General features: G+C 40.7%; 1 protein-coding gene across 1 annotated transcript in view; it reads right to left on the reverse strand.

Moving 5' to 3' along the window:
- LOC118647736 overlaps positions 1-23,273 on the reverse strand; it is a 96,219-nt gene that overhangs the window by 23,753 nt on the left and 49,193 nt on the right. The window contains exon 3 of the mRNA XM_036293172.1: positions 10,431-10,471. Within this exon, the coding sequence (XP_036149065.1) occupies positions 10,431-10,471 (41 nt within the window). The remainder of the gene's footprint in view (positions 1-10,430; positions 10,472-23,273) is intronic.

Consider the following 23,273-nt stretch of genomic DNA (forward strand, 5'->3'; position numbering starts at 1 on the left):
CTTTACCTTAACATTATTTGAAAGTACCGTTGAAAGTTTCCGCCCGTAATTAACGAGATACCGGGAAACGTGATACGCTTTGAAAGATTGATTGTTAGGGGACTCTCCTTCTCGAGCGAAGCGAGAAACGAGCGTAGCCGCGCCGTAAGCCGCGGTCAGGAGAACCAGGTAGGCCTATTACGACGTGACATTCGTTAATTTACGCAAGATTCCAAACGTTTCTCTCTTCGGTAATGGCCTTGTCGACGTAGGCCGTTTCTACGGGGACATATCGATCGGCACTTCCGTTCGCCACAAACGCTACGGCAAGGCATTATGCTGGTATATACGATGGCATTATTTATTTGTGCGCGTAACGGAGCAAATTTCCAGAGCGGCAACATACCAGCGTAATTGTGCACCGTAATTGTCCCGAAAACAACCAAGAGCATTAAAAGCTGCCGCAGGATGTTTCAATTGTTTGAGCGTGACCCAATATTCGTCGGATGCTATGCACGTTATTTCTTACTTAAAATAAATAAAACCCATCGTCGTGATCATTTTGTGTCATAGCGTGGGATCGCGTGACTAGAAACCTAAGCTGAATTTGCATCTGTTCTCGATTTACAATTAATATCGTCGACCTCTAATCCCCCGGCGGGTCACAGAACGCTCGTTTAGCCGCTCGACCCGTTATGCGGAACGAGCAGAACGTGACAGCGTCACTCATCGTCAGTGGACTGCCAATCGGACTGGCCCATAATGTAAGTCGCGCGCTACCTTCATTTGGTCACGGAGGAGGATAGCATTAGAGCATTTTCACACGAACTACTGTGCCACTAAAAGACCGGTGTGAGTAAATTACATAATTGTATCTTAGAAGAGGCGTAGGTCTACGCAACGAGATACGTCTAGGTATTTAAAATACCAAACAGCTTTTTTAAATAGCGGTATCTGGGATTCCATTGCACCAGCATTAACATACTTTTACGTGCCGACTTTAAAGTTTTTTTTTCTCCCCAAAACAAAAGTATTTAGGGAAGAATGAAAATGTCAGATCAGAAAATTCCAAATATTTTTAATTTACTTACGTTCTCTGCGGGAAACATTATATTTTACATTTGCATATATAATTTAGATAAATACCGCCAAAAAAGGTAACAATAATAACGCAAAATGGTTGCATTTATGCACACAAATGTTTTTTTTTAGAAATTTTATATGGCCGAAATCTATGAAGTTGCTCTATATAAATTCACACTTCAAGTGGCAGGTTCTTGACTAGTCTCATATGAATCATCAATTAACATAAGAGAAAAAAATACTTTTAGATATATACTTCTTTGAGAATATTTTGACGACGAATCAGCATAAATCTTGTGAATAAACCGCCATAACAAAGAACTATTTCCTGTCATTAAGTCAAATAAAGTAATCAAAAAAACATGTAGATTTGAAAGAAATCCTAAAGAATATAATTAATCAATTATCAACCGAGAAGAGAATTGCTTTAAATTTTTATAAATAGTAATTAATAAGTAATTTTGTAAGTATTTTATACGTTTCATAAAATTATATTGTCGAAACAGAAAAAAAATCTTCAATTTTTTTATTCATAATTTATTATGATCGATTAAAGATAACAAGAGACCCTCGACGTTTAAATGCAACAGACTTCGTAACTTAACGTTACGATTAATAGCGCTATCCACAGAATGGACTATGTATCTGTACATCACTGACCATCATCAGTGGAACAAGTCGCTATCTCTATATAATTCCTCTGGAAGGGTTTTAAAAGATTAACATGAGACGACCGCATGGGCCGTCGAGTGGAATCGTTCACTGGAAATATCAGGTGGAAGTTGGGGAGGGGAAAGGGACGCTCCGAAGAGTCCGCGGAAAGATGCCACAGAAATATTTAGGAAGAAAAACAGAACAGAGCAAAGCAAGGGAGAAAGAGAAAGAAAGATGAGCAGCGCAGAAGAAGATGACAGCGAGGAGGACGAAGAGGGCCGGACGAAGGCGAAAACCGCGACGAAGGCGGGTGTCGTCCCAGTGTACACATAACGCGTATTAATGTGCGTTGAGACGCGGAGGAACGACGTGGCAGGCCTACGGGTATAGGATGACACTTGGCGGAGACCCTCGATCACCTCGGTCAGGCATCATCTCGTCCCCTTCCCCGTCCGCCTCTTCGGCCGCCCTTCCCTTCGCCTCACGTCATTCTGCCCCCGCCAGTCATTGGGCCCCGACCGAGAAGGTACCGTCGACCGGACTCGGGGCCCCTCGTGCGCTTCCGTCGGCGCTCGCTCCCGCTCGGTTCGACCTTGAACGGGCCCTGTATGGTCTATGCCACTGACACGGACCAAGGACGGGGAGGCCCCACGGTTGGGTACCGACGTGCTGTTGTCCCGAAACGCGGTCGTGGAACTCCGGAGCGGCGCGCTGGAAAGTGTTCGAGCCCGATGGCAAACTCTTTTTCGTGCTTCGTGCCTTCCCTTCACGCCTGCCATTGGCGTAGGGTGGTCGGAAAGTACGAATGTACCTTTAATTCGCACGAATCGCGAATTGACCGGTGGAAATATGGCAGACTTTCTATACGCTTGAGCTTACGCGAAGTAAATGTTTTTACGTAATAGCCTAGTGTTTCAACAGTACAGACGACTATTAGTCGTGTACTGATTGCATTATTTTTAAACACACAGATTTGCATAAATCTAATATTGTTATAATAAAAGCAATAAATTACATCAACTGTAATAGATATCAAAGAAGCGAAAGAGAGAAAAAATTATTATAACACCACATGCACACAAAAAAATAAAGTTAAAAAATTAACATTTCGTATAAAGATTATCTTCAAAAAATTATAAATTATTTAACAAATTAAAAATTGTAAAATATAATACATGTTGATTATAAATTTTAATATGTAAATATTGTAGATTTTTAATATTGCGTAGAAGTTATTTTTTTGCAGAGACTCAATAAGTAAAAGTATTAAGAATTTACGAAAGTTTATTAAGAGAAGTATATTACCTCTCGCAAATAGTCGATGAATACCGGGATATAGAAGCAAACCAGGAGGATGTAACATAAAGGGGATCATTCTGTATGCACGCCACATGAATAAAAAAAAAGGGCGCAATGATTTCGAACGGGCAAAGTACACTCGAAAGTGGAATTCTCGTAACGAAATGCATTTAATAGAAAAGAATAGCAATCTCGGATTTTCTGCTGCAAGAGGTTAGCCTTGGGATGGACTCTAGAATGTGCAATGCCGTTGATTCCGAGGAAGAGAGAGAAAGAGATAGAGAGAGAGAGAGGGTGGGGAAGGGGCTGAAATTCAATATAGTCGCGAGCAAGGAGTTTATACATGTGAGAATACGAGTCCAAATAAAATGCACGCGTGCAAGCGCCTTGTGGCAGTAGCTTGACATATACTACAGACCTCTCTTATAATCCAATATCGAATTGAATGTTTCTATTGAGCAGCGCGTACGAAAAATCTTGGGAATAAACAGTCTTGGAATAAACACGTAACGGCTGCTTTTATCTTTTATCTCTCTCTCTCTCTCTCGTAATATCGTTTATACTTTTAGCAATTGCAGCTGTATGCTTATGGATGCAACGGGATTTATTCCGATTGTGAATGACGCTTTGTACCCAATTGTCCCACTTTGCATACGGATTAATCCCGACTTTTATATGAGAACCGAAATATCATCGTGAACCTCCGCGTGTCTTCTCTCACGAATGCTGCACCGAGCGTGGAGTACGTGGTAGCACGAAGCCGTGAACGCGAACGCGAGGTAAAGTGCAGCAACGAAGTAGCAATGATAGAGTGCCGGTACTGGTATCGGCGTGGGTACAAGTATAAGTACAAGTACTAGTAACGCCGCGGAGCCTGCAGTCGCGGATCGTTTCGAAGCACTGCCGTTGCGTGCGATGCATCCTGGTTATTGCGAAAGGGTCAGGGATCGTGTCGAGAGGCCAAGAAAGACGGTACTCCCGGGGCCGATCTCTTGATGGGATCCACGATGCAGATCGGCTAATGCAACGTGAAAATGCGAAACTAGTAATAGACGTTGGCTCTCGTATTCGTTTCGGTCTTTTTTCCCCCTTTCACTTTTTCTCCATACTCCAATCGATAGCACCGCAAAGATGGAATGTCGCGAAAATGAAGAATTAACCTTATGTTTATATAAGAAAGCGTTTCTCTATGAATCTACAAATGTTTCAGAAAAAGATAGAATACAATGACGACATCATGCCAAGTTTAAGAATAATTTTTTTGCGATACGCAAATTTTTTCGCCACGCCTATGGCAAGTTCCAGAGCGCCGTCTGCACTAAACCACCAGAGCTACTCGTTGGGCCTCGGCAGCATCTCGTGTCCACGTATGAAAAAAAAATGCGATGAAAGAAGAGGAGGGTTCTGGGCGTTGGCCCTAAATCTAACAAAATACTCGTCCATCTCGTAGGACGAGAAGCATAATACGTCTCGTGAGATGCAAACCTTTTTTTCGTTCCTCCCATATCCTGCTTTCGTTGGTTTTATCTTCCATTCGTGTAAGGACGGACAGTCTGGTATTTGAAATACAGTCATCACACGTATCGTTTATAATAACACATCATTCACATTGAAAACGATAAGAAGCACAAGAACATAATACTTTATTTTAAGAGGAATTTACACGTAATATATTCGCGGAAGTAGAAAAATATTTTACTTTATCTTGTCGCAATCACATCTTTTTAAAATAAAAAATCTATGTTGTTTATGATAAATAATTTTGAAAAAATAATAACCAAATTTGAAGACAGAAAACTTACAGATCTAAATTTAAAGCTATAATTATTGCTATTAAAAAAAAATAAAATAAAAATATTATACACGTTAGTCTGTAAAACTCTTTGAAAACGTTATTTACATTAGCTTTATATAATACAATTTTGCAAATATGGTTTCGACCGCGACTAATTGAGAGATCTTATTATCGATTCCATGCGAAAAAACAGATCAAAATAATATTTCAATACGCTCTTATCATTTTATACGCGTGCTCTTTGATTTATGCAAATGTGCGGGCTTTTGTTGGTTGACGTTAACCACTTCTGTCGGAAAAGATTCCTCGAATCATGAGATGAAACGTAGATCGCTCTCGCCGTTCATCCCGGGCACGGCGAAGAGGAGGAAAGATCGCGATTCACCTTTGGCGACTTTTTTCTGTCAGTGCAGCAACCCTGTGATTCGAGGTTCTTTCGCTGCTGGTTTTCGCCTCGGAATCTCGAATCTTTAAGATTCACGACGACGACAACGACGACGGAAAGAAGGGTACATACTGACGAGACCAGCCTGGAGTGAAATTTCGCTCGAATAAGTACACCTGACAGAACCCTTTCCGAGGAAAGGAACACCGCGCGCGTACGCCTCATCCTTTAACAACGAGAGACAACGGGGCTTCTTAACATGACACCTTGACGTTACGAGAATAATTATCTTGATTAAGAAATACCGGACTCGTAACATAGTAATAAGAGTAAAAAGCCGCGACCGTACGGCCCGGAGAAGGGCCCTCTTCTTGCGTCAGCTGGCCGTTTGTGCAAACGAAGATCGACTCATTATAAAGCCCGTGCCCGCACTGGACTAACGTAACCACGATGCTCGGGCCGCTAAGCCGGTCGTATATCCCGCGCGCGGAACGATCGGGCAACGAGCAAACACGTTCCTACAATGTAAAACGCAAACGTATCAGCGGATGCGTGCAAACACGGATGCGTATGTGCGTGCACGCTCGCGTGAATTCAGCCTCGCCGAGGTGCCCCGTCGGTGCGGCGCGTCAAAGGAGGATTTGCGTACGGCGTAAGCCGGAGGTACCTACAGGCTGACCTGTTATCGCCGATGTAATTGTAAAGGGAATAATTCCACACTCGCGCGGCGAGGCGGTAAGACGGGAAGCTCGCGAAATTCGAGTACGAGCCTTCGGGCATCGATCGAATAAGATATAGCGACTTATGCGCTCGGCCGCGCGAAAAGCATAATGATTAAAGTCTCCGGTAATGTTTGATTGAGCGCGATGATTAATGAACCGACCCTTTTTTTTCTAATAACGGATTTCAAGGGAACTCCCCTTTTAACATTTAAATTAAGTTGTTCTAGAAAGGAGATTTAAAGATGTAGAAATTGTATATAATAAGTTGCCATTAAAAAAAAATCACAGTTACAAAATTTAGGCAATATTTAACTTAAAAAAAAAAGAAAAAATCGCACGAAATTATAATGTTACCGTTCCTTTTGCGTTATACAAGGGCCGCGGATAATCATTATGATCAAAACGCACGCTGATCTCTCGCAATCGATGAAGTCATCAATTCGCGAAAGTATTCAAAGTGTTATATTCCCGCGCGTCAGTCTAACGAGAGAGGCTCGTCCGCTCGTTTCGCCGCTTGCGTGCCACGAGAAAATTCAACCGTACCCTCCGAGTCCGCCCGTCAGAGTCATCCTACACTACGGGAGAAAGAAAAAAAGACGAGCCACGTATGGCTCATACGCGGGAATCGCGCAAGGTCGAAATATCCCGCGCGCATCCTGCCTTTTTCCACGCGGTTCGCGGTAGAACCGCAGGAATCCCATGAAGAAATCAGAAACAACGACGGACGGAGACGGAGCGCGATACGAGAACAAGGGAAAGAGAGGAAGAAAAAGAGAAAGAGAGAGAGAGAGAGAGTTAGGAAAAAGACCCGCTCATCAGAAGCAATAATACAAGGGAACCTGAGTAATAGCAAGGGTACAACATTGTACGTTCCTAGCAGCTTGTAATAGAAATGGAAATGCGGATCCTGCGGACAGGATCTCTTAGACGAGGACCGGAATTCCTAAGGAAGACCGGCCAGCTCGCCTTGGCTCGCCGTAAAGTTGCGCCGATAATTAATATTATTTCACGACAACCGTCTGTTCCCCTTTCCTCAAACCACTCTCTTCGCTAAGGCTATGCCTTATAATATTGGCTACATACGCCGCGATATACTTAAGTTATGATGACGAACGTATCACACAAATCAAATACAAAAGTATGCAAGATAAACAAATTTTTGATAGCAAGATTCATAATGTTACCGCGAAGATTAAGATATGATACGTTTTTGCGTGAGTTAGTAAATTAAATTTATGCCAGTAACAACTTTGAAGTTTTAAATACATGTAACATGTTTGCAAGTACCACCTATGTACGTTAAAAATATATAAAATTAAAATAATATTTAAAAATAAGTTACATATACATCTATTTTATAATTGTCTAGAAATAAAAAAAATTAACTATTCTGCAAACATACAAAATATGTTAGCCTGATATACACGAATAAGTGAAACTGTTTTTGTAAGACTATTATAAATAAAATAAAATGAATTGGTGAAATGACGATAAATGACGATGATAGATAATTTATGTGTACCGCAAATTAAATTAATATTTTATGTTGTATGACAAGCCTGTCGAACATTCCGATTGGCTGTAAAATAGACAAGTTCTCGAATTTCCAGAAATTCTCTATCTTGCAACCAATCGAAACGTCCAACAAGCTTGTCATATAACAACATAAAATATTAGCTTAATGTGCAATATTCATAAATCATTATCAACATCTTACCAATCTTATCTATATTAATAATCTTCCAGAAACTTAATTTCATTTATGTTATGTTAGTAGCACCGTACTTGTTTATAGAATATTTTTTGTTTTTTTATTTTCATTTTACATATGTTATAATTTGAAGAAATAAATTTAAATATAAAAACGTGAATCTTGTAAGAAATCTCGATATGACCAGTTAATGTCGAACGATCGATTTGGCTTTATTACTGCTGAATGTTTACCAGCAATGCTGTGACACCAGTATAATTACTACATAACGATAAGTTTAATGCCTTTTTCTTTTTAATTTGCACGTCACATATGTTGATGTCAATATCAAATAACCTTTTCATTAATATAACGATATGCAAATGAGAACAAGTGCTTACTCGTGTACATTATAATTCGATAAAATTAATATATCGAAACTAATATATAATTAATTAATGTAAATAATAAAATTATTATATATATTATTATATATAAGATATAAAATTATTATATATATTATTATATATAAGATATAAAATTATTATATATAAGATTTTGCACTTGACAAAACATTTTCTTTCTTTAGATATCATACAGGTATCTCTTTTTAAAGTGTATACTACTGAATTTTTATACTACTGAATACTATGACCTGTGTATTTATATTATACTTTCTAAGCTTTACATGTGTATGTATGTATGTGTGTTCTTTATTTAATTATTCTTTCATGATTTGTATAATTAAAAGTAAACACTCTTCATTTGTCATTAATTAAATGTCTGAATAAATGTTGCTATCGTAGAACAAGTTAGATTGACAACTTTAATATTTGATTGTGCTATTTTTTCAAGATCTTAGTTTTTAATATAAAAAACGATAACTTTATAAATATTATTCCTAACATATTTATTTCTTGTTTTTATCTGATTTTGTTTTGTTTTTAAATATACATAAAACATAAAATATCTATAAAAAATTAAAAATCTCAAAACATAAGGCTACATTGCTGAATGCTGATTTTTCAGCCTTATTTCAGCATTATTTCAAGCATTATTCGGTTTATAACAGGATTAAATGTTTCATTTAATGAGAAGCGATGGGAGGGCGTGTCACATTTACTTGGATAGTCTCTGTTCCTTCTCGGACACGCCAACGCAGTGCGATTGCACTCATTTATAAATGGAAATGCAGACCGGCGAGTTTAAGGTAAATAAGAAGGCGAGGTTTAAAATCAATAAAATGTGTGACAGCAAAAAGCTTAACGCAAATTGAGACGACGATTTCTTCCAGTTAGGTTTGTTTTTTTTTTTATTTATCGCCGGTAATGGATGTAAGGCGACAAGATGTTATGAGGACGTAACGAGATACGACACAATTTGCGACATATTAATTTTGTAAAAGTTTATAGTCAGAACGCAAATACAGAGAAGTCGATATAGAGGATGTGTCGACTTCTGCCCGATAGTTAACCATTAAAAACGCGCCTAATTGGCATAATCTCTTATAATTAGGTCATTTAAATGCGACTAACTCCCGTTCCATATTTTACCGAACTTTCAATATTTTTAACTTCGACAGTAATATAATTTTCAATAGCATATTTTCATATCAAAGAAAGAATTTTTTGTTACATTTTATCGCAAAATTTGCTACAAATTTTATCATGTGTCGTGATGAGCTTCGGGCAATTTAGTAATCTATCAAATATTATAAGTAGAAATTTTTTAAAATATGTAAAAGGTACTTTAATGCTTAATAAACTGCTTAATAAACATTACCAAGCATCATTGTACCTTTAATAAAATATTAAAAAGTTATATATTTTAATAAAAATAATTATTGATTTTATATTTGCTAAAATATAAACTATGTATATACATTAAATTAGAAAAAATCATATAAAGATCTTTGAAATACAATTGATGCAATTTCAAGGGTAAATTTCGATAAAATTTTACAATCCTGATTTTTCAATTCTTGATCCTCTTTTTATCATGTAATTGCTACATGTTATCACCATAGTTAGAGATTCAATTTACTGCTAAAAGGAATATGCAAACTGGAAGTACCAGCCGATAAATAATGTATAAATTTGAAGAAGTAATCTAGATTCGCTCTCTCGTTTTAAATCTTTCCGCTCTGTCATTTTTATTTCTGACCGTGCCTCCTTCGTCATACGAAGGTTGCGTGACTGCCAAGGGAGCGTAGTACCTATATACGTCGCGATTAGCATTCCACTTGTAATTTCTACATGATATCTCTTACAGCGCAGATGTACTTCAATTTGCCAAGTCTCCCATTTGTCCCAATTATCATCGAAATCCGTAATTGTCGCATGCATGCGTTGCGGTAGAAAAAAATCGCCGGAAGCCGCGCATTACGGAACTCGTATACTTTATTTCCTCTCCCTCCCCTCGCGTCCTCCCGTCACGTGCGACGACAAGCTCAATCAATCAATCGCTCCGGAACGTGTGCGAACGCACACGCTCATTTCCGCGGAAACACATCTTTTGAAATGCCGGCTTTACGCCACGGCACGTCATGATTTAAGCGGTTTCGCCTCATTTTGCCGCGTAATTTAGAATCTAATTAAGGATCACCTCTCGCGGCCGCGCCGGCGGCGGAGTGGCGTGCGCGCTCGCGCACACGCACAATTTTATGCATGCCCGCGTGTATACGCGTGCGGAGCCGAACGGCGAGAAGCATAAATCTCACGTGGAACGAGCATTAACTGCGAAACCGCTCTCCGCGAGTTTGTAATTATAATATGCGCGAACGAGAGGCACACTCGCGCTCTCGATACACTTCGTTCTACTCACTTGTTGACTTTCGGCACCGGTTGGCTCGGCAGTTTCCCTCTCTGCAACAGAAAGAAAAATATCACGCGTGACGATAATGTCGATGCGGCGACAGACATCGCGCGGCTGTCGATTAAGCTATCATCTTCGCGATTCGCACCTCGTACGTGTTTTGCACGGCACGATTATCCAACGGGAGCAAAACGCAAAAGGTTATAAAAACGCGTGACAACAAAATCCAGCGGAAATTACGGTATAATATATCATATTACGCATTAATTCAGGGGGCAAGTAAATTTTCAGGTATAATGAATCTATCAGTATGCACTGCAATTAACGATTTCTTGAAAAGTATGAAGGGAATGAAATTTGCATAACATTTTTTTTTTTCGCCACTAGCGACTTCCCATTGGTGTACGCAATATTTCGCTTGCGACATTTGCTCGCGGTGCCGACTGCAAGTAGTTTGATAATCTCGATAATAATCACAAATTAGTCGAATATCACTGAACTTTAATTGTTTATTCGCATTTCTCTAGCCGTGCTTAAACAACCGTAAATAACTCTGAATCTCTGACAGCTGCTCCAAGGATTAATCTTGAACGTAAAACGTCTGTAAAGGAAGAAAATCAAATCAGACATGTGGCTCACGCAATCCAACCGTCGCGATTGCATTTCGCATTCGTCGCGTGAACAGTCTGCATTTTTTTTCTCCGGGAAGGGGGAAGGGAAACGTCGTGCGATTGACGGGGAGAAGAGGAAAAGCGTCGCGTCGTGTCGCGAAATCGAAGGCCGAAGGAAAACGAAGACGGCGAACACAGCCTTCGGAGTTATCCTCGCTGCTTAGGCGACTCCCTTTGAATCCTGCATAGCTAATTTGAATAATTTCCTAGTTTGCAGGACGAGCACGGCCGGATCTGGCGTCGTATCTAGCACGTAAACGCGCTGCCGTCCCATCAGTCTGGCTGACGCATCGGCGATTCGCGCGACGCGTACACGAGTATTTTACACGGCATTTCGTCACGTTAACTCGAATTAAGATTCCTCGCACGACGGGATAACACGACGGAGAAAACATTGTTTTCGTCACGCTTGATCTCTCTTTCTCTCGGCCCTTCCTCTCTACCACTCTCTGTCCCTCTCTCTCTTTCGTGCGACTTGAAGATTTATGAACGTAATGACATCGTACATCAGTCGGAAGCAAGGCCTCTGAGCGAAACTTGATTAACCCATTATGTTGCGTTATATGGAGCAGCTACTTTATAATCGCGCAAGATGAAGAGAGTCGATAAGTCGAATATCATGAGAATATCATGACGGTCGGTCTCGCCGTTACGTTAAACTCCTGGAAACATATCGCCCGTGGCATATTACTGTAATATCCTCCGCACTATACTAATGTACAGAGCGATCACAGAGTAGATGTATTATTTGACTTTAATATAAATTCACTTTTGTTCAATTTTTTCCTTAACAAATATAGCTTCCTACGACAAGTATCTGTCAAGATATATGTAGGCTCATTAAGCGATAGAAGGTAAAAAATGTTCTAAATCAAGTATTGCAAAAATATAGTCAGATGAATAACAGAATTTCCTTTCTATTTAATTACTCAAGTAAATCTTACTTTAGCAAAATTTAATTTCAAATTTACAAATAACTGATATTAAATGTCAGTTGAAAAATTTAATGGAAACACAATATTAAATTGTTTAAGAAATCGCCGGTTTGACACTTATTCTCTATTTTATAATCATGATAAATTGAAACATTTTCCTCTATTGTTAAAAGTGTGGTCTTAGATCCCCGCGGAGGATGCGCCGGTCTACGACAATGAATCTCCGCGAGCGAAATAATTCTGGCGATCGTGCGCGGCTGCGAAATAATTCATTCGGCGTTTCCGCAACGGGCGGATCGTGTGTGTGTGTGTGTGTGTGTTGCGGTGTGCATTGCAGCTGATATCTCTCGTCTCTCTCTCTCGTGGTTCGTACTGTGTGCGAACCCTGACCGTACGTGGCAGATAACGTATGGGCTTTCGTGGATTTCCCTGTTTCTGCCGGCGGAGATAAGGAAGGAAACAGGAAACGACGGCGCCGAGGACGTTGCACGTGAGGTACATGCCCGATGAAAGCGAGCCGTTTTATCGCGGCGCGAAGGGAAATGAGTCGTTAAAGCGACGATCATTTTTCAGGTCTCGTCCTGCAACAACCACTCAACCGTTCGACGTTGCGGCTAGTCGGATGGCGACAATCGTCCAGGACAAAGATTAAGACCCGTATTGTCGCGTTACCGGCGAGGAGCCGGTATTTTAATTTTACCAAACGTTCATACGGCTAGATATGTCTTCGCAGCTTTTCCGAGTATTTTCGTACTTAAAAAAAAATGTGTACTTTAGCCTCCTTAGCAAGATTGCACGTACGCCTCGGTGCCCGAGTGAGAATGATAAGATACCCTCGCCATCTGTTTCCGTCTGGCGTATATACCCGCCGCGGCGAAACGAGCCCGTCGCGGGAACGACGGCGTTTCGCGACGCGCGTATTCCGGTGCGTGTACGCATCGCACGGAGCGGAGCGCACGGTGCGTATAGCCACATCCGTACGCGGGCGTACATCGGGAATAGCCGCGGGTAAAAGAGAATGAGAGAGAGGGAAAGAGAACCGACCGGCGACGCGCTCGGTAAGCTACGACGAAGGTTATCTTACGGCGCGGATCTAAACGTTTTACCGTGGTACGTAACTACCACCACACGCTCTCGCATCGGAGTACATTGTCATTTTATGGACAGATAGGCCCGCCTCGCTGCGCGCGCGCCCAACGAGCAGACGCGTACAATTTACGCGTCTAATTGCGCCGCTATCAATTTCGCGCGCCAAGTGAGACATTAAGTCGCGATTCGCTTAACGAGGAGCCGTTTCGCGCAACGCTCGTTTCAACCGCGAACGTTTTCCATTTTTCCCTCCCCTCTTATATTTACGGCGAAGTTCTATAAATTATTCGAATAAAGAGACTGGATACATAATTTTCGATACTTGGCGTCTCCGTTTTTTCATCTTTTACCCCCAATTCGTACGTACACGGTATGTCTTTTTATCACTTTTACGATTTGATGATTTTTTTTTAACCAAAATAGCATGTTTATAAATCATGCTAAAAAAAATACAAGATTGATATAGTTGTAAAACTTTTAAATTAGCTGGTTACTCAGCTATTTCGATCTACACTTTAATTATCGATAATTCGACTTCGAGACAAGCGTCATTCAGACTCAGACATATTCGCGACAAGCAATACGATTTGTACAATGCTTATATTGTGTAGCCTCGAGGCTAAACCGTGTATATGCCAGAGGATTCGCGTTTTGAGTTCGCGAAAAGTCCCGTTAGGAGTGACCATGTGAATTTCGCGCGTCAAGGACTTAAACGTTCAGTCACCGGAGTTGGTTTCGAGGCTCGATTGTCGCGGTCCGATCGTCGCCGTTAGCATAACATTATACACATGACACGCAACCGACACGAGCGCGGGAGGAGAGCGGAGAGGGGCGGGAGAGGGTGAAGACAGAGACGCGGGGCGGAGTGGTCGTAAAGAGTAGACAAACGTACATACGTACGTTGTAGGATTTAATTACATCGTTGCGGGGAAGAGTGATCGCTGGAACTAGCAGTGTCACGCCTTTTAATCCGCGGACACCTCGGTTATTACTTCCCGCGGCTTTTTAAACTTGTCACCGCGCCAGCCAGCCAGCCAGCCAGCCAGCCAGTCGCGCCAGCGGGCGTAAATAATGCGGCTTTCTCCGTTCCGCCGCATTTACCGGCTACCTCTTCAACCCGAACGCCCATTACTGCATTATTTATTAACAGTATACCGCGATCTTAACTCACGCACGCCGCCCGAGATCGTCCCGTGACGCTCCTTCCTGTCACGCTTGACACCCGACTTCACATTGCGAAATTTTCCGTTGCGAGTGAAAAACGTAACAGCAGCGGAAAGTTTCAGCTTACGTTAACATGCGAATTATTCCCCTTTGTGGAAGCTTTGCGATGACTGATTGTATCTTGAAATCTTGGGAAAAATTTTAACGCTTGTCAGTATCGGATTCTAATATTCTATTATCTTATATTTAACTACACGTTTCACGGCAAATAGCATACACCATTAATGAATTATAAAAAAAGTCGATAATAGATTAAAGACTTATCAATCTCCAGAGCACGAAAGTTTCATTTGTGCGTTGGGTAATAGTAAGGTGAATGAAGGATAGGATACATTATCTACGAGTGCTGATTAGATGTCGTAACAGCATGACTGACATACTTGTACGTAACACGTGCCGTCCATTACATCTATCTGCAGCAGCACTCCAGTGTTTCGTCGGAGATAAAAGTCTGAAAATAATTGGATAAAGCTGATCGCACGTGCCACGTTTTCATAATCCGACTAGGAAAGCGTCGGTCGCTAATTTCACCGGGTATGACAGACAAGAGGCGAGTGAAAACCGGCAATGATGGTTAACGAAGTTTAGTGCGGCGAAAGTGCCGTTAAATAACGTTCTTTTGTCGCCGTTGCAAAAATTCGCGCATAAGAGCGATCCATTAATTTCCAGAGAGTAGCGCGCCACGACGTTAATTGGAATGGCATCCATTTACGCGTGGTCGGTGCAATTTTTGGACATTCTCCTCGATGGATTTCTGAAGAAAGGAAATTGCCGTAAAAAAAGAAGCGAAAGGACAGTTTCAAAAAAGAATGTCCTTCACCTTTTTACCGCGTAAAGTGAAAGCTTGAGAAATTTTAATTCGGTGATTACTCATTTTAGAAATGGACAATGGACATATGTAGACAAAATGTATATGAAATGCAATTACGAGTATCAATCAGGAATAAAAACTGACGGAGAGAATAAGTTAGCGAAATGTCAGTTGGCCAATTCGATGTTGATTTATTCTTTGCAACGACACAATCTGTGATTATTCTTCTTTTTATATTTTTAAATTCCTAAATTCTAATTCTAAAAAATTATAAATCGATAAAAATAAAACTTTATAACTGTTTATAAAATCTTTTTCTCTTTTCTTTTAATCTTTAACTGGTGACGTGCTTTTTGTGGAACATTATTGGTGATGTAAGGTCTGACAGACCGCTGTCTTCTGTGGACACTTTTGCAAAAATAGAAAACTGTAGCTTTACCTATGTGTTTAGTTTCTTTTGGGACATACTTTCAGAAATAAATAAAACAACTTTTTAAATATAGGAATCATATTTAGTAAGAAGCAAGCAATTACAAAATTTGTACTCTAAAAATTTCTGTACTCTACAATTTCGTTACAGCCACACGGCCTGTGAGACCGCACGTCACCAGTTAAAGGTTAATATAAATTGACCCTTTCATTCGTCTATTGATAAATCCATCAAGCGCAGGATTTTCTCTATTATGCAAAAGAACTGAATGCATATCTCGCAAGACACAGGCACGGTCGAGAGGAAGGAACGAATCCAGAGCCGAGACAGTCTGTGTACCCCGCTTTCGTTCTGCTTCACGCACTCCCGCGTGGAGAGCAAGGGCGGCAGGACGGAGCGTGGAAGAGGCGGAGGAAGGACGCGCAGGACGAGGAGAAGAGATTCGCCGGAGAGCACCCGACCTCCACCTTAGCCGCCACGCATCGTGGAATTCGCATTCGGGGAAGAAGCTCTTCTACCGCGCCTCGCCTCACCGCGCTCGCTTCAACGCTCCGTTGCTGCTTTGCATTTTACACTGGCGTTGAGATTTGGTCGTTAGATTCGCCGATACACCACCGGTCCTCCTCTCACCGGACGCGCGGCATCGTCCTCCTCCTTTAGGAACGTAACGTTACGAAGCCACGTTCCTTGCGGATGGCTCTCAACTTATTATCAGTTAACATTTCTTTTGTGAATTTTTGTATTTAGTTTACAGGATTGTAATAACGTGAATATTTTTTAAAAATAAACTTTAATTTCATTTATCTGTATTTATCTGTAACTACTTTATTTATTTAATAAATGTATAATATATTCTAAACTTTTCTAAATTAATATTCTTTAAAACAACTTACGTTTTTTTTTCCTACACCTGCGATAAATATATTTTGTCAAAGTCGCAATTCAAGTTTTTCTATTACGTTTAATTCATTTAGTATTACATATATTCAGCAAAGAATGATAAAATTAATATGTACAAACACACTAATTATAAAATTAAATTTATATAGCAATTTTAACCTGAGTTTCCCCTTTGGCTTTTCTCTATTATCTTCAAGAAAGGATGCCTCTCTTGGGTTTTATACTCGCGTACTTTTACTGTACGCATTTGTAAGTCGCACAACAAAAACCCATCGGCCCTGAAAGTGCGTGTAACTCGATGCACCGTGCAGTGCGTGGAAAAACTCACGTCCCGGTTTCCGCTTATATAAATGCCAGAACGAAGAGTGTTATCAAGCAAGAAAATCCTCTTTTGTACTTTTTTATCTGATATGTACCTCCAGTTAAATAAGATTAATAGTTTATCGTGTCCTACAAACCCTGATAAAATTCTGAGTAACTAGAATTCAATTTATACTTTAAACAAGTATAAACTCTTTCGATCAAGTTATATCGATCATAGTAGACAAAACTGAACTTAACGACGTGCTATAGGAATTTGAAATTACAGTTTCAGTTAATCAGATCATAAATACATTGAATCTGAGATTAGAAAGACGAAAGAAGGCCAACATTATCACGAGTGTGCGATAATCATTATTCTGCAAGACAGACGTAATGGACCGAGACGCAAGATAATATACTGCGAGCGCGCAATCATTCCTCTCATTATCTCTCGCGCGTATTCCGTGGCAAAACTGTGACGCTATGACGCGAGCGATTATCTAATGTCTCGTCTAAAGAAAATCTCCAGGTGGGTAACCCACTAAACTACAAGAGAGACGGGCATACAACGAGGACAATGGACTCCACGAGAGTCTATACTCTGCGGTGTGACTTGTGACTCGTGCGCGTGCAGGCAATTGCATTGTGGAGAAAGCTAGTCTCACCTACGGGACTATCCTCCTCCTCCTCTACCCTCGCTTCTCTCTCCCCCGCCAGTCTCCCTCCGTCGTTCACCTGGACCATCTTATTTCTATCTCGCGTTTACCAGCAACGTTGCCGCAATCGGCGAGACTCGCAAATGTCGCGTCGCAAGATGAGATGGAATTACAAGAGAGAAGAATATTAAGAACAGTCTCTTGAGAGATGCAGATGTCGACGTGGTAGAGAGGGGAAAGAGATATGCGAGCAAATTTGATTGCGACATTCCTTCTTCTATTCAAGTCGTTGGCAATTCTAAGATTTCTGTGCATTCGTACAGAGAATTTCAATTTACTGGTACTCAAGTTCCTTGAAATTAAAAAAATAGGTTGCACGCGTGCGCCGACAGTTCTTTCTTAGATTACAGTTTTATCTTATGTTGTAGAAAGAGAACAATTGTTCAGATAAAGTTTGAGCCTCGAGAGACTACGATAAATCTTACTGTAAGCTCATTACAAACTGTAATCCAACTTCGCTTCTTCGTAAGCTCTATAATACATTCTCATTTCACTTCTCCCTCTCGTACCGAACAAGTCGCGCGAGTATCGCGTATTATGTTTCATGTAAATAATATTGCCGCGAGATCAGTCACTCTCGGAGCGCGGGGGATTCTGGATCGAGTACACTGGCCGATTCAATGCAAATGTCTGCAATAGTTGACCGACATCTCGCGAACGCGATATACAATATAGATTAAGTGCGAAAATTGGGATGCAAATCGACTCTGATTGTCGTACAAAAATTAATACATTTCTCGATGCAATTAACAAAGTTAAATTCTCTTCTTCACAATATTGTACATATATAAAATTATTTAAAAATATGATACTTAAAAAATTTAATAATCAAAGTTCAGAAGAATAGAAACAAAAAATTCTGATAATTTTTCAGTTTTTTCGAAGATGGGAATTTTTCTGATTTAAAATGATGGTTACAGTGGCAAACGACTACACGAGAAATCAGAATCAATTTAATATTTATTAATGTATTTGTTCTTTTCGTTTATTACCGTATTCAAACGCGTTCTATTAAAAATAAAAAGAAACACGATATATTCACATAAGCATCTCATGAAGTTATCTATATTATCATTTTTATTAGGATAGTTATTTCATACAAAACTAACACTAGCAGTGGAAAAGTGCATATTTAAACATATACGCCGTAAAACGATAATCGTTATGATAAAGCATCATGACCAAAGGAATCGTTATGCGATACATGCGGATACCGCGAACGTACTCGGCAACCTATTTGTGTCGTGGTGCTCGTAAGTACGAGCTGTCACGAGGGCCGCGTTATATTCGTCGATAAAGCACCCCGATAAAATCCGCGATAAAACGCCGAGTCGTTACTCGCCCACTCTTACTTCGCACTTGCGCGACCAATTAGCTATCGGCTGGCGGCGAACTTCGTCCGCTTAGAAACAAGAAATCAAAGGCGAGGCTACCGTCCTGCCGCGCGGTAAACGCGTGAGAATTCCCGCCGGATACCGTACCGAATCGCAGCGCGTAAATACGGAGGAACACGCCATCGTGAACTTCACCACCAGCACGAGCCGTGCACGGCCGCAAAAACAGAGAGAGAGAGAGAGAGAGAGAGAGAGAGAGAGAGAGAGAGAGAGAGAGAGAGTCCGGAGCACCACTTCTCACGCGGAAACATCTTGAATTAGTGATACTCTCTCGTCGCGTCGCCGGTACCACCCGCTGTCGTCGACCTGATCTCTACGGATCTGCGCTCGCTCGCAAATTCGCACGGAGACCTTCCGTCGTCAAATTAACGATTTCCACGAGCGGAGAGAAAACAGGATTCCGTAGCATGTACGCGGAGGACGGAAAAATCTTTTCACTTAATTAGGCGAATGGTGCCGGCGAGCGAAAACCGCTGGCGGATTTGCGATCGCTGCAATGCCATGAAGGGAACGTTGTAAGGATGCAACTTTACACGATATTAAACTCGGCGAGAGAAAAGTCTCGGTTATTAACTCGTATCAACTCAGACAATGCAATTAACAAGCTAACAAAGAGACTGTGTCAATCGTATATAGAGCTGTAATAAGCAAAGAATTTTTTTCTGCACATAAAATTTAAGAATTACAACATGCGATTGATATAATCCGAGTTCCTCACTCGACCATATTTCTCATAATCATAATTTTTTTTTTTATAAAATATTTTTAATCGTGCAAGAAGTTAAATAAATTTTAATTCAATAAAAATTAATGAATCGTCGTCTGCTATCTGTCCAATAAATAACATATTTAATTCTTTCTTTCGTTGGCTGCGGTGTCAATATTATAATCAGATATTGATATTACGCCAACTGAAAGTATAGACATAGCAAATAACGGTACTGAACAGTGTCTGACATTCATTAGTACAAATTGACTTTTCACTGTACGAGGTTTATCTGGCTAAACACATGAATCCGGTAAGTCAATATTAGATTCTAGATAAGTACATACATAATGTCAAGTGCATTACATCTATGCTGAAGCGAAGCTGCTGCAACAATATGTACAAAACGATATTACGCGAACTCTCGGATATTATTATACTATTTCAGTTTCTCGACGAAGATCAGAGAAACTAGCAAGAATAATTTACGCCGGACGAGTTTTAATGTCAATTACGCGAAGATTCGATGAAAATACGCGTATGCAGTCATATGAGAATTACCTCGTGCAACTGAATTCTCGTAGTTAACATTAGAAACGGCTGACTGTCGTCGTTTCTTTGCTCTCCATGCGTAGTATGGTGCATCGAAAATGGAAAATACATGTGTACGCGTGGGCGTGTTTACGAAGGAGCTCCAGGCGGTATCCCGCGGGATAAAAAAAAATACGCCTCGCAAACTTGTCACCGCTCGCGGATCATTAACGCGATTTGTGCGCGACTCAAACAATTTTAATCGCGACCGGGATTCGTTATCGCCGGCAGAAATGGTTGTTAATCCAACAATTTATCGTGTAATCCGAGGCAAAGTATAATCCGCTCTCTTTATCTCTCTCTCTCTCTCTTTCTACCTGTCCTTTCTCGCACATTTTCGTATTTCCTTTTCTGTCCGTCCCCTAGCGCAACGTGGTTTCGCTCACCCGCTGATTTCACGGCGAGTAATTTAATTAGTAGGGAAGATACTGTTTCGCATCATTCCCGGAATCTAGCCCGCGAGCGCCGGTCTGCAATTAGTTAATTTCTTTTTGCAAACGACCACCATAGCGTCACTAGCGTGAAGATTGCCGGATAATTCGGTCCCCCGAGGCCGAGGAACACTCCGATATGTTACTCGATAGCGATACAAATGGAGAAATAGTTAAGTGAATAACAGATAATAATTTTCGTCGAACTGTATCTTCTGAAATCTCCACGCCACATTTTTAATGGCAACCATACAAATATAAATGCGTGCACCATAGCTTGATTGAAACGTAGAGATTTTAATGATTAATAAGAATCTGAAACGGGTATGACGTAGAGAAAATATAAATGCATAATTAATAACGGCGTACTCTTACTCGAGATGACGCGCCTATGAAAGATAAACGGTTAACGATCAAAAGTCATCGATCTATAAATGTCGAAAGGCTGCGTTGTCGGGTTAGATGCAACCTTCTCCCGAAGCAATCTTCTTTACGCGGGAACGTGTCCCGTTATTCTCGCCGGTAATGATTACGTTGCCTAACAATAATTAACAGCGCCCATCAAGCGCTCATTAGTCAGAATAAATATGACGGTCGATATTCGGGCTACGGTATTTTAAATGCTGCACTCGAGTGGCGCTCGTCAATATGCATGCATATGGGTAATAAACGAAGTCACAAATATACGACGGCTCGACTAAATACCGCTGTTATCATGCATTACCGGGAGGATCAAAAAGAAACGCAGAAAGCAATGGAGTGGCGCAATGTCATTCGACGTAGCGGTACACAGGTTTCTCGTAACATCGGGCAATTTTTATGATATCGAAGACGGATAATTGTTATATATGACGCGTACTTGGAGAGAACGAAATATTATAATAATTCGAACCTTCAGATATTTACATTAATTTGTACTTAAATTAATACATGTCTGCAAGCACAATTAGTTACAATATTTATATATAATTTTTTAAATTAACATCATACAAATACTTTCTAAAAATGTAAGAGAGCTATCAAAAATTTTTTATACTTGTAAAAGTAATAAAAATTAACTCGAACGCGAATGATGTTCAGATGTGTTCAAAGAAGGTATCTGAAAACAACAAAGTGTAAATATCTTAATATCAAAGTTTGAAACTCAAATTTGAGGCATTATTACAAATACACAAAACGTGTATCAGGCACGTGTAAATCTAGAATTAAAAAAATACTATCGAAAATGCCTTTTGCGCGTGATCACGGACGAGTAACCGTACATCAAGCGTGTGTGGGAAGGCTCACAGGAGGCGACGCAAAGGCAAGACAGAAAAGGTGAAAGGGGAGGAAGGCACGTACGCGCGTCGGTGCTGCATCGACGCCACTGAAACGTTCGTCGTCACGGTGACCTTTTAAGGTGCCGAAGGGTACCACCTTTTCTCCCTTGGCAGCCACAGCGCCGGCAAAGGGCATTCCGAGACGATAAGAGAGAGGCCCATCGCGTAACAATGCCGGTAGCTGTCGTTTGCGCTCGCGCACGGTTCACCGCCGCAACTCCTCACGGTAATGGGAGGGATTCTGTTTCCTGTCGAGGCAACAGATCGCGCATACTAAACCCCGTCGAAGCTACCGTTAGCATCTGTAGTAACTCGCCAGACAAACAGGCATTTTCCTAGAGAGCTCTCTTCACCGACTCACTTTGACCCACACATACACGGACCGTGGCACTACGGTGTCAGTGATGGAACCTGGGTTTCCTCTCGCGAACGCGAACGCGCGTTAGCTTCACGTATGACAGGCGCTAGACTAAGCTGTATTTACAGGCAATAAGTACGGTCTCATATAGCGCATATACTTTTGATTTATCTTACAACGCGCAGATTTTAGATATATTTCCTAATTCGTCAAGCATCTGCTGGTTTTGAACAGCCTTTTCCTGCTTTTTTGATGGTCGCGCGTAAAACTTAAAAATTTAAAAAAAACTTATCATTATTGCTTCAACTTTTGTTATCGATTACAATATTAAGTGGCACACTTTTAAAAAGAATTCTTAACACTTTCAATATATAATATATTATTAATTGAATTAGCCAATTTTATGAAACTAATATTGTCGATGCAAAATACCGGAGGGAAAAGTGTAAAGAGCAATATTTTCAATCTACAAATCAAAATCAAATTCACTTTACACAGTACGGATTCTCTACAGATAGGAAAGTCTACGCCCTTTATACATCTCCTTCCTTCAACGTTCTCTTTTCTTCCTCGGACGAGCCGGTTCCACCACTTCTGATTCCTTGCCGCAAAGTTTAATTCACGAGTCTTCCGGTGCAAATTACACTCGAGATTGCGTATCGACCGTTTAACCCCGCTAATTGCGCTAGACCGAATTTTAACTGTGTTAAATGCGAACGCATCGCGGACGGAAACGGCGTCTGCTAGATAATTCACGTAGATACTTTTATCTCGCAGCTGCGTCAGAAGTACAATGGCATGAGATTGTTGTTCCAGCGTAGCGTTGGGCGTTACGACTTCAAGAATTAGATTATATTGGTATCGCATGTATCTTCTAGCAATCGAGTATCTTGATCAAGTAAATGTCTGTATTTTATTAATAAAGTCTTTTATTTAAATAGGCCCTATTACTCGATCAAAATACACGATTACCA

This window comes from Monomorium pharaonis, chromosome 10 (genome assembly GCF_013373865.1).
Source record: "Monomorium pharaonis isolate MP-MQ-018 chromosome 10, ASM1337386v2, whole genome shotgun sequence".
In the NCBI taxonomy this organism is placed as follows: Eukaryota; Metazoa; Arthropoda; class Insecta; order Hymenoptera; family Formicidae; genus Monomorium; species Monomorium pharaonis.